The following is a 12207-nucleotide window of genomic DNA, read 5'->3' as shown; positions in this document are numbered from 1 at the left end:
AAATTAAATCAGTACCTCACGTGTGCCAATTCTGCTCTGGCTGGGAAGCTCATGGGAGGAACAGGACACCTGGTGCAGCACCACTACTCTACACAGGCCACCTCAGCAGCATCACCATTCAATAACCCTTGTGTTTCTCACCAATAAACTGTGAAGCTTCATCCATGGCTTTCAAACACCTCTATCTCCTTGTGAGAAAAGCCATCAGCCAAGATGCAAACCCCCTTTTCTGTGAATGATTCCTCCGCTCCTCTGGCAAGAGCAAAGAGGTTCACAGATCCACTCACCCCATCCCTATCCTAACCCTTGCCAGTCCTGGCTCTCCCTTGACAGAAAGGGATGTGGAATTTCTTGGCGTGGAGCAGAGGCATTTACTAGGTGCAGACCAGGAAGCCGAGCCCTGTGCTCTGGTTTTAATAAGGTGGCAATAAGCAATGCGTCTTTCTGCCCTCAGAATTCCTCCTCTTCAAGTACGAGATTTATTAGAGGAGCCATAAATCATGTCATGTTGGAACTGGCCAAAAAAGCCCGACATTTTTATTGGTTTTGATTAATAGATTTATAATTGGCAGCAGGCATGGCAGCCTCTGCGTTTATTTTTCCCAAGACTTTCTTCCTTTTCCTCGCAGCTGATGCAGCTTGGCCTCCTTTGCACGTTACTTTTTCTCCAGATCTCTCATTGTTTTGATTTCAACTGAATTGTGCTCCCTTTGGTCCTAGTCCACTGGTGCTATCTTTGGGCAGAGTTTAATTCTGGGTTGTTTAGGAAAGGGCGCTGCTGAAGCACCCTGGAAAGAACACAAACACACATTTTTACTTTCTGCTGGTGGCTGGGGGGTGGGGGGAATTTCCTTAGTATAATCCATGTTTCTTCACACCCTTTAGAGCTTCCACTAGCAGCAGACATGGCCTCACTTCTCCCAGTCCCTTTCCAAACATGCCCTAAGGGCCCACCAAGCCCTGCAGGACCCAAAACTCATCCCCTGCCACGTCACCTTGTCCCCTCCCAGAGGCAAACCTGAGACAGCCCATCCCTGAGTGCTGCTGGGGGGCACAGCTGGATGCCTTCCTGGAATCAGTGCTCAGGAACTTCCTGCAATTTGTTTTGAATTATTTCCCACATGTGTAGAAAGAGGGTTGAACTTTTATTAGCTGGGCAGGCAGAGATCAGATGTTCAGAGAAAGCTGTCCCCTGCAAAGCTGTGTTGTGCACAGTGCTCTGGCCAACAAAGGTTAGGACAGTGACCTGAAAAAGTGAAAGGGCTAAAAATCTAGGGAAAACCACAGGGAAAAGCCCAAACCTTCCAAAAATCCCTCTGTTTCTCTTCCAGGCCAAAGGCAGGTGAGACACAAGCCCTACTGAAGGCAGCACAGGCTGAACCTCACGGACTGGAGAAGTTAGGAGATAAATTCACTTTCAGAGGCCAACTACTGGTATAAGACACACACTCAAAGGGGACAAGGTGGTGTAAGTGGAGCAGAGTCAGTAAAAATCAGTAATAATTTTGACATCTCAGAATGTTCCAGAAACACCAGCAGAAGACTCTGTGCTCCCACACTGCTCCAAGGGCAGGAGAGCAATTCTCTGTCTCAGGACTGGACAAAGTGAGGCACTTGAGAGATGGGATGGACATCACCACAGACTTCCACAGCTGGTCAGAGGAAAGCCCAGAACATTTCTACACTCTGGTTACAGCAGGAAAGCCCTGCAGAGCTGCTCTGAGGCTGCTCAGACCTCTCTTTGTACTCAAGCCTGGCTCAGGAAATTTGCACTTTTGCAGTGGGTTCCACGCTGCCAGAATCTGGGGGCATGAGCTAAAGGCCAGACCTAAGGGGAGATGCAAAGCTCACAGCTCCTCCCTCTGCTTCAGCTTGTCCCACTGCTGGCACCACACTGGCCTTGCCTGCTCACATTGTGCTTCACAACAGAAATGGGGAATTGAACAGAGGGGACCTTGCTGGTGCTTTCAAATCTGCAAGAAATTGCCAGGAGGAGGAAAACCTGTCCATAATGGGCTTGTCCTTATGGTGACCTTCCCTGGCACCTCAGGAGAGGGGATTGACACCCCTCAAATGGAACTGCTGAGACTGCAATGAGATGTGTCTGAATTTAAATGGACACAAATCACAAATGTTCATAGGGAGGAGTCCAGCATGGGTTATTAACACAAAGCCACCCTCACCTCTGGCACCTGGAGCTGGGCTCAGAGGTTGGATACACTCCCAACAAAGCCCCTTTTCTGTACTCTTCCCTGGACACTGCCCCCAGCCAGGGCTAAGGTGAGGACACTCAACCTCCCTGAGGGATTTGTTCTTGGCTACCCCACTGCTGCTCCCTGCCCAGGTGTGCAGCAATCAAAAGGCTTTTCTGCATTGCCAGTATTTAAACAGAAACAGATCCCACCCCATCCTCTCACACCCCCTAAACCACACAGACAACACAACCCCTGAGGTGCAGCACGTCCTTACCCTGACAGGCCTTGTGTCCTCCAGATGCCACCAAGGGCAGCCAGAACATTCCCCCTGGCATTGCTGGAACCAGCCTGCACCACAGAGAGAGAGATTGGAAATGTTGGCAGAGGTTATTTATTTACTGAGCTCCTGCCCCTGGTTAGTGCTACAGGACAGGAATTACAGACATCCCCATAACCTCCTTACCCCAGGCACAGGCAAAAGCTCCTCATCTCCAGGAATGAAAAAAAGGGTGGAAAGTGAAGCAGAGGCACAGAAGAACAAAACAATCAAGGTCCCAGAGCTGGTCAGTTCAGAACTGGGCAGCCAGTCCCTTCTGCACTACACTCAGCTCTACATCCAGCAGCTGACACTGCAGTAGGACCTTAATAAAAACACTCTCAAAGCACCAAGTGACTTTGCTGCTCCTTCAGATTTAAAGGAACAAAAAAACTCTGAGTAGTGTATTGCATGTGAAAATTGTCTTGACAAACAGCAGGACTAGAGACCCTTAGATTCCATGTGATACCTAGTTAATGTGAAATGACTGACAGAAACAAAAGGGTCTCAAAGCACACTCATTTCTTTCCCTGGTTGCTCAGGAGAGAGGCAGAGGTAAAAGAAACCCAGTTTGTACAGGTTTATCACCAACATTATCCAAAGACAAAAAGCTTTAGCAGACACAGCCCAGCAATGACAGATAACACAGCAGATGGGACTCAGCTGGGGAGGAGCACTTTGGCAACAAGAAACACCCCAAATTGAGAGATGTGAGCAACAGGGTAAAAAATACCCAGAGAAACTCCAGAATGCCCATCCTTCACCAACACAGCAGCTCTTTTTAGGGCTGGGAAAGGCTTTAGGAACATCCACCTGCTGAGGCTCTTAGCTTGGTGGCTCTCAGCTCTGCCCTGGGTCAGTGAGATGACAATGGGAACACCAGACTCACCAGCAATTTCTAAACTTATTAAACTTACTGATCTTACAAGCAATCTTCCTTCTGCCCTGGTTGGCTGATGTTGGCCATCACAATCTCTATAGTTTAACATTTTACAACAGAAAATCCAAGTCCTCCTCAGAAAATACATACAGACATATCAAAACAGCAGAATAAATCCCTGATGGGCAGTTTAACATTGAGTTAACTCTGACTCTGCAAGGCTTTTCTTCTAAAGACACTGCATGAGAGTCTGGAAGCTGAGCACAAGCCCAGGTCTGTTTCAGACAGCTCCCTTGGGAAGGGACCAGAGAAGCATTCAAGGAAAGGAACACAACAATTTCATTAGTTCTGCATGCAGTGCCTGTTCACATCTACTCCTGCCTTCTAGGACAGGAGCAGAAATGATTATTAATAGGTGCTGGATTTCATTCTGTAAGGACCCTACAGAAACCCTGGCATGGCCAGGCCATTCCCTGGCCTGTCTGGTGGCCTCCTTCCCTCCCCCTTACCTTTGCCAACATAATTCTTGTCTTTGCTACGTCGAGCGGTGTGGTGACTGCAGCTGCAAACCCACCTGAGAAAATTAAACCACCAAGCACAAGTGAGACATTGTTGTGTGAATATGAATGCCACACTGCCTATAATTCCCAGGGCTGTGGTCAACACTGCTCTGTTATTAATGCCTACAGCACGTTCCCTCACAGGTACGTCTGTCCAAGGTCTGGACACAGACCTTTTGTTACCGTGTATTGATTTTAGAAAACAGCCCTCTGCTGCTAAACTGTAAACCCAAACACCCCCAGGGACATTACTGTCTTTTTGTTCTGTGCTCTGTGCATACATGAACATAGGAAGGTTGTAAGGATAACAGATTCCACCTCCAACATCTACAGCGAGTTTGGAAAGAAAAAAACTGCTTGCTCATTTGCAGAGATGGGAAAATAAACCAGCCACACTGTGTTCTGCCTAGAGAATTAAAGTCTGACCATTTAAATGCTGGAAAGACAGAATCATGCTCTGTATCTGAAACACATATGCTTGGGCTACTCACTAGATACACACAGACTGGATCTGGGACTGTTCCAAGGAAAAAACACAAGTCATTGTTTGGGATGGAGCTCATCTCCAGCAGATTAAATCAGCTCCACTTTGGATAACAACAATGTGAGGCTGCACAAGGGTCTCAGGAAATTGTCAGAAGTCTGCTGTCACAAGAGCCATCTTACCCTCAGGGGCATTTTTATTCTCTACTCTCTCCCAAACTTCACCCTTGGAGCTCATTACTGTCACTTGCCCCAGCCAGCTCAGCTGTGGCTTTCCTCCTGACAGCCAGAAATCTTCAGCTTATCCATCTGCATGTCTCGCCCCCAAACGTGTGTGTCTGGCTCTGTATTTTAACCCTGTTACTGCAGCCTGGCCTCTTGTGCTATCTAGGGACCAGCTCTGCTGCTTTTCCTCCCAGATTTTATTCCTTTCTCTTATTTCCCCATCCTAAAATCAATTCTAATCTTTCCCTCATCTGTTCAAAATATTTCAAGAGTAATTCATGCTGAGGAAGAGCCAAAGTGAAGGAAACTTCTAAAATGCAGGAGCAGCAGTAAGTGAAGAATGAAATGGGAAGAAAGGGGGGAGAAAAGAGAGCAAGAGATTTGTTCTGAAATCTTTCTTGCTCCTAATTTTTTCTTTTCTCTGGAGCTTGTATAAATCCTGTATCTGCTGCAGCCAGGAACAAAGTGACTCCAAAGACTGAAGCCTACACAGTGCCCAGGGAATAAGCTAAAAATAATCTATTTTCTGTTCCAAGTTTTATGGAATGTAGAAAAATTGATCTCTCTTTTCTTGGGATGGGAGAAGGGAAAAAAGCATTTCTTCTAAAATCTTTAAAGTAATGAAAAAAAAAAATTACCCTGCTGGCTTGTGTTTTTACCTGCATCTCTCTTTCTCAACCACCTTAACTTGAACATATTAAACCCCTGTTTTATGACAGAACAGGCTGGGCCAGCTGGCACTCTACTTGACTTCTTACAGTTAATTAAGGAATGTCCCAGGACAGTTCAGGAGATGCAGTAAGGCACATGTGCAGCCCCCTGGATCTCAAACCAGAATAGCAGGAAAGTGGAGTTAGTGAGCAGCCCCAAATGCCTGGCGTTAGGAGCAGCTTCCACTCCCGTCGGGTTGGCCCACGTGGTTCCCTCTGCCGGAAGCTTTCTAGCAGTGATACCTCACTAAAAAGCAGAAAAATGGGCTGTATGCAAGAAGTCAAAGCAGAAAGTATGAGCAAGTTAAACCAAATTCCAGTCCATTCTTGGACCTTCTTTAAGGTCAGAAAATCTTTTTATTGTGAGCCAGTTTTTGCGTAAGTGACCGAAAGGCTTTGAGAATGGTCCGGATAGAAACTTTGGTACTCATGTCAGCAATGTATTTTTAGAATGGTAAAAATAATCTCCATGGAAAATAGTGGCTTTACAAGTCTGGATGTAGAAGCCCTTCCTTTGCCCACAGACCAAGCTAAAATTAAACAGTGAACCACATGGCTGTCAGGCCTGTGTCAAGCAAAAAAATCTCAAAGCATCACCCAGCTCTGATGGCAACACTTTAGTAAGACTAACTTATGTCCCTTATCAGATCCCTGTAACTTTTTTATGCATTTACTCCTGAGAGTTTCTTATTGGCAGCAGCTTCAGTCTTGGCTGATAGAATAGTTAGAACAAACACAATTTATCCTGACATCATGTTCCCAAATTCTTATCTGAAAAGTTTAATCAAGGCTGATTGGTTTTCATTTTTTCCGCAGTTGACATCTGGATCTTCCCTACTCTTTCGTTATTAACATTTCAATGTTTCTTTTTCCATCACTGGGAAGTATTTGGTACAGATTTACCAATCAGTTCAGAATGGCAACAGCAACAATAAAATGCTTCATAAGCACAACAAGCAGCAGGATAGCGGCTAAATTAAAAGCAAGTTTGTATATGCTTGACAAAAACATGAGATTAAAGCTAGCATTTGTTGAGGACTGCTCTTTATTGAAGGCAGAGAGTCTGACAAAAAGAATGTTCTCCAGCCTTAACTCTAAATGTCCAAGATAATTTTAGATTGACCTCTTAAACTTAGTACACAGGTATCCAGGAAGAGAATAAAGCTTCTAATCACCAGATTGATACAACAGACATAAACTGTTAAAGCCAGTCTATTCATTGAAAATAGGAAAGCTGTGCACTGCACTAATCCACAATAGGGCCCAACAGATCTTTAAAACACTTAAATATTTAATAATCATTCAGTTCCTGCTGTCACTGAACTCACCAAGAGCTGCCACATGAGGCTGGAGACTGCTCCACTAATCAGCAACCAGGAAAAGCATCAGTGTTTCACATGGACAAGAAAGGCTGAGACACATGGAGTCTCCCAGTCCTAAATCACCCTGGTTTCTCTGCAGAGCTGATGGAGAAAAAGGCACCTTTGCAGGCAGTCTGTGTCCAGGCTCACTCACCAACTCAAGGCTCCTCTCTCCCTTGCCCTCGACAGAGCTGGGGATGACTTGGGCTCAGCAAGCAGGCTTAAAGATGGATTTTCACATGAGAGAAGGCTCTTGGCTCATTAATACTTCTAGCAGAGCAAATTCCTCTATTGGGAAAATAAACCTTCATGCAGTAGTGGAAAATTCATCACCCATCTCCCAAGAAGTTACAATGGTCACTGTATATTCACACTTTACCAAGGCAGGGTGTTAAACAGAAAATCCCCCTGCTACTCACACTTTCCCAGTGACCAGTCCTTGATGGAAGTGCTGGTGACAGACATCTGCAGAGCATGATTTACCTTTACTTGGCAATAAGAATAAAAAGAATTGAAGACTTAAAATATTCCCCTAGGTTGCTGCTGGCGTTTTTTTACCATTTTAGCTGTCATACACAAATAAAAGCATCAGAAGTGAGGGAAATACTTCACCTGGGAACAATACATAACCCTAGGTTCTCACAGCCTGTAGAATTTGCTGCTACAGGAAAATGTTTCCAGGTACTTAGACACAATCCTCAAATAAAACCTATGAAGGGAGACAAATTCTCCTTCAGTTTTGGCATCTTGCTTTTCTGTACCATTTTAACTTCTCCCACCTTTTCTGCAGGGTTCAGGGAATCCTTCTGGCCATTACAGGGCTTCTCCCTGAGTCTGAGTTCCTGTCATATGCCCAGACCTCTGCTCTCTCTTCTGCCATACCACCCCTGATCTGTAGGTCAAGCTCATTTCAAGAGACAGGAATTTGTTCCTTGTTGGGATTAGCCCATCTTAGGAAAAGAAAAACTATTCAGGTCAAACTGTACTATTGGCTTTCTTCATTATTAATTTCTGTACTGACACCTGGAGGTCACCCAGGACCTTGTTTTTTGTTAATAAACAGGGGTTTTTCACTTTCACCCTGGTATCCATTTCTCTCATTGGCAAAAAGGGATTATTGGAGCCCTTCTCTTTAGAGGAAATGCTCATTCCAGGGCGTTTTCCCCTGAAATTTGTCTCAAAACCAAGACATGGGTTGAAAAACTGAGCGGCTCAGGTCCAATGCTAAACCTCGTAGCATCCTCTTACACTGACTGATCTCCAAGTTCACAAATGGCATTTTTCAGAACTCTTCAATCAATAAGTTCTTATTTTAACTTTTATTTTACTGGTATCATGTTCAATTTTTTTAGGAGGAAGTTTATTCTGGCCCTTTATCAGTGTGGGAACGACACCTGCCTATAGTAGAGCAAAGTGATCCAAGAACCTCTTTGGATTTCAGCAGAAATACCAAGACAAAGCACTGCTCCCTCCAGAGATTTAACCAATTCAGGCCTAGGAGCATGTTCCAGGCAGACTCTGCAGGGAAATCTTGAGAACTACTCAAAAATTTATTCAGAGCTATAGAGTTAAAGAGGCTTTTAGACACAGTGTGTAATCTTGTCAGAGCCGATTAGATCAAAACAAAAGTGATGGGAAATCCTCCCTGTTCATGTGCAAAAAGCTCTCCTTAGTGCATTATGACTCACTGGACTTGCACCTCCATTCCTGGTGACTTTGTCACCACAGAGCATTAATTATTAATGTTAAGCCACACTTTTTCTTATGGCAGTGAGAAAGAAGGCATCTTAACAGGGGCAATTTGCAGTCACATTAAATGGATATTCAGGTTCTTTGACAAGCTGGGGATCACCTCAATGCTCCAGGGCAGTGCTTTTCTTTTCCAACAGCTAATACCCAGTGGCAGGATCTCCTTGCCACTGTCCCACTTGCATGGAGAGCACAGGAAGCCCAGCAGCTCTCCAGGGACAGCCTGCCTTGGCACACTGCAGGGCTGGGCTGGTACAGCCAGGCAGTCCAAGCCCAGAGGCAAGGTTTGGTTCAAACACAACCTCAGGCTTAAAATCTCATCTAGATCTACCTTTGGGTTCTTCTGCTCAGGTATCACCTTTTCCCACTCCCCAAATACTCCAAACATCTCTGTTAAGACACCAAAGATGATGATAAAGCTGGACAAGGCCTTGAGGGATTAAATTATTAACAGATGAGTCAGAGAGGATTCTGAATCTCTGATATTTATGTTCATGCCTATTACATTTCCATAAAAAGCCCATGGATCACATACATCCATTTTATATGTGAGGGCTGAAACTGCTGCCATTTCACAGGCACTGGGGATGGAATTCAACAGATTGTTGCTCTTGGTTCTGTCTTCACCAAATAGTTATAACCAAATCATACAGACACACACACACATGTGTGTGTGCCATAAAGGGAAGCTAAACAGGACTTTTCTTTCAGTTGCTTTCAGCTTATTACCCTGCCCCTCAGGACCTCTAACATATTTTTAGAAAGCATTGAATTCAAGCAAAGAACACGGGAGAAAAGCCTGTCTGTGTGATTTCACCATCCCACCACCACCATGGTGGCATTTGAGGGCATATCTGTGTGCAAAGGTTGTTTTTTGGATAACATTCTCCTTTTAAGGATAACACCACAGTGATTTAAAATCACTTCTGTGCATACATCCATCTTGTTTTATTCACAGGGTACTGCTGAGGTTTTTTTTGGTTTTTTTTTTTGTTTTGGGATGGAGAGAAAGGGATAAAGAGTTTGGTTGGCCTTTTCTTCCCTCATCTGAAGCTACATGTAGGTAGTTAATAATTTTTAACTCTGGAATCCATTGTTCAGAATGCAGGAAATTATTTTTCCACTACCTCCCCTCAGCAAGAAGGCTAAATATTTTCAGTGAAACAGAATGGATGCAGTACCAGAATAGATCAATATCAGAGCCAGCTTGTTAACATATCTCAGAGGGAGGCAGAGGGGAAGGTTCTGATCCAAAAAGAGCTCAACCTCCTGAGCTTTGAAGCAGCTCCTCAAAGGACACATGAGAAAGGAAGATTACAATACTGCTGGTGAAAAGGAAATAATAGGGAGACAAAGAGAGGGAAAAGCTGGCTGGAGGAAGGGTAACCCAGAGAATATTTATCCTCACCAATTAAAACATGAGCTACAAAATCGGACTCCTGCTCTGCAGAGATTTGTGCTTGGGGAGTAGAGCCTAGGAAGGCAACCAGGCTGAAGTGTCTCATCTACCACCACACAGACCTGGAAGTCTCTGTGCTGGAGTCTCCAGGACCTGGTGTCTCCTCCAACACGAAGTGTTGGTGTCCCCAGCCTGTGCCAAAGGACAGTGCCACATGTCCATGCACAGCTGTGCCTCTGGAGGCTCCTCCTGCAAGATTTCTGCTAGACAAGGAGCAGACACTGCTGAACATCTATTAAACAGTAGCAAGTCCAAGCACAACTGGTCAGAATCAGGGCATACAGAAAAAGAATTGGAGGCACTGAGCTAAATTCCCAATTGAGGCACCAAATTTGACCTCAGGAAATGACTCTGCAAGTCTTTGGGTAAATCAGATAACCTTTCCAGCTCTCTGAACATGCCTGAACACAGTTTTTGTATCAATCTAACTGTAAAGAAATCAGCAGTGTTAAATTAACGAGCCCCCTCACACCTGCAGACATACAGATTGCATTTTAAAGCCTTTTTAGTACGTTAGTTTGATTTGTTTCAAAACGAAAATGAACAATCTGCTTCATTTGCTTTTACTTTGTTTGCACTGATTGACGAAGTCAGTGTAAAATCCAACAGCAGGATCTTAAGCAGAATAAAACTCCCTTCCCATCAGCATAAACAGAAAAAATACAGCTGGACAAGACTACAAGAGGTCACCTAAAATATTCCCTCAGCCCCAGAATGGAATCAGTTCTACCTCAACCATTCCCTCACTGCTCACACACCCGATGTCTTAACCCTGTGCAGCCACAGCCACGCTGCCTCCCCTCAGCTGTGCAGCTTCAGTGCCCTCCAAAACAATCCTCAGTCTCTGCTGGAATTCTGCTGCTATTAATACTTCATTTCCCCTAACAGAACTTATTTTAAAAAAAATTACATACAATGTAATGGCTCCAAGTTTGTAAGTTCTCAAAGAACAAGCTTTGCTTTTGATAATCTCCATTTCAAGAAATGCTATAATTTCTCTTTAAACAGGATTTATTTTTTCCACATATTCTGTTACTAGTTTGGAATCTCAAAATGTATTTTAGCTCCTTGGGGAAAAAGCTCTGGCTATCCATCCCTTTACTATTAATCTGTTTTTTCTATTAAGACAGTTGAATCTCTCCTCCCTCAAACTTGTCAGCTATACTGATGAGTCATTAATTGATTTTTCTTTTTCCTCTTTTTGTTTTTTTGGAAGCAAGTACAGTAGGCTAAAATCAAGCAAGAAGCCTACTGAAGAATTCAATTAACTTCTGGCTTGTTTGGTAACAAATAGCGCAGTATTGTGTTCTGCCACCCTTAATTCTTGTTGTAGTGTCTGGAGATTGCCCAGATGTTTCATCCTCTGGGGGTTTTTTTGCTGCAGAAGGCTTTTGCCTCCAGGCTGAGCAGTGCTGGCCCTCTGCTCTGCTGCCTCCAGTTAATCTAGGTGGCTGTCAGAGCTGTCACAGGAATGGTGAATCACGGCCCCTGCAATCACTTCAGCCCCTGGGGAAGCGCTCGGAGCGAACAGCTGCACAAACCCCCACCCAAACGGAGTTTCTCCTGGATGAGGATTTTACAAATCAACTTTGAAACAATCACAAAGCCTGACTGACAGGCCCACAGTTTTTAAATAACAGAAATTTGTCAAAAACAAATTGGTTGTCTTTCAAACAGACACCCTGGCTGAGTCTTTTTTTTTTTTCTTCTCTTTCCTTTGCTGACTTTCCCATTTCAAAACAACAACTGGATCCATTTTCTTCTAAACAAACTTGAATTACAAAGGAATGTTGTTCTGCTATACTTAATAGATTTGCACATTTTTCCCTTTCTTCTTTAGTCTTTCCCAGTATAACATATAATCCTTTGCACCTGCAAAAGCTCCACAGACTGCTGACTGCCAAGAATCCACCACGTGACCCTGCTTCCATGACCAGAGATCCTGTGTTTAAAGAGAAAGGAAAATAAAAAGTTATTAAATGTTTGAATCTATCTGATCCCCATGTGAGTTAACTCTGAGGATGGGAACTTAAGTGAAAAGCTATTTTTGTGGCATTTTTGAGTGATGTAATAAGTGATTTTTCCCAAGGAACTTGTGTACTTGAACAAGCAGATGGAGTGAGAAAGACGTCTGGAACTGAGGAAGGCTTGAAGCAAATTGCTTTCAGGGAATTCATATGTATGTATTTAAGCCTGTGGCCATGCAATTTTGCAAATATTTTGTGAATTTATTTTCTTTTTGGCAGATAAAACAGCACAAAGCAAAACA

At 44.0% G+C, this 12207-nt stretch overlaps 1 protein-coding gene across 3 annotated transcripts in view; it reads right to left on the bottom strand.

The window, feature by feature from the left end:
• Positions 1-12207, bottom strand: part of SLC25A26 (solute carrier family 25 member 26) — an 84697-nt gene that overhangs the window by 4514 nt on the left and 67976 nt on the right. For all 3 annotated transcript variants that reach the window (XM_036391331.2, XM_036391332.2, XM_036391334.2), the window contains 3 exons: positions 11811-11880; positions 3901-3965; positions 2470-2543 (listed from right to left, as the gene is read on the bottom strand). In XM_036391331.2, coding sequence (XP_036247224.1) covers positions 2470-2543; positions 3901-3965; positions 11811-11880 — 209 coding nt within the window. The remainder of the gene's footprint in view (positions 1-2469; positions 2544-3900; positions 3966-11810; positions 11881-12207) is intronic.

The sequence above is a fragment of the Molothrus ater genome, chromosome 11 (assembly GCF_012460135.2).
Source record: "Molothrus ater isolate BHLD 08-10-18 breed brown headed cowbird chromosome 11, BPBGC_Mater_1.1, whole genome shotgun sequence".
NCBI classification, from domain to species: Eukaryota; Metazoa; Chordata; class Aves; order Passeriformes; family Icteridae; genus Molothrus; species Molothrus ater.
Note: the sequence above shows the minus strand (reverse complement) of the source record. Positions and strands in the feature narration are given on the sequence as shown.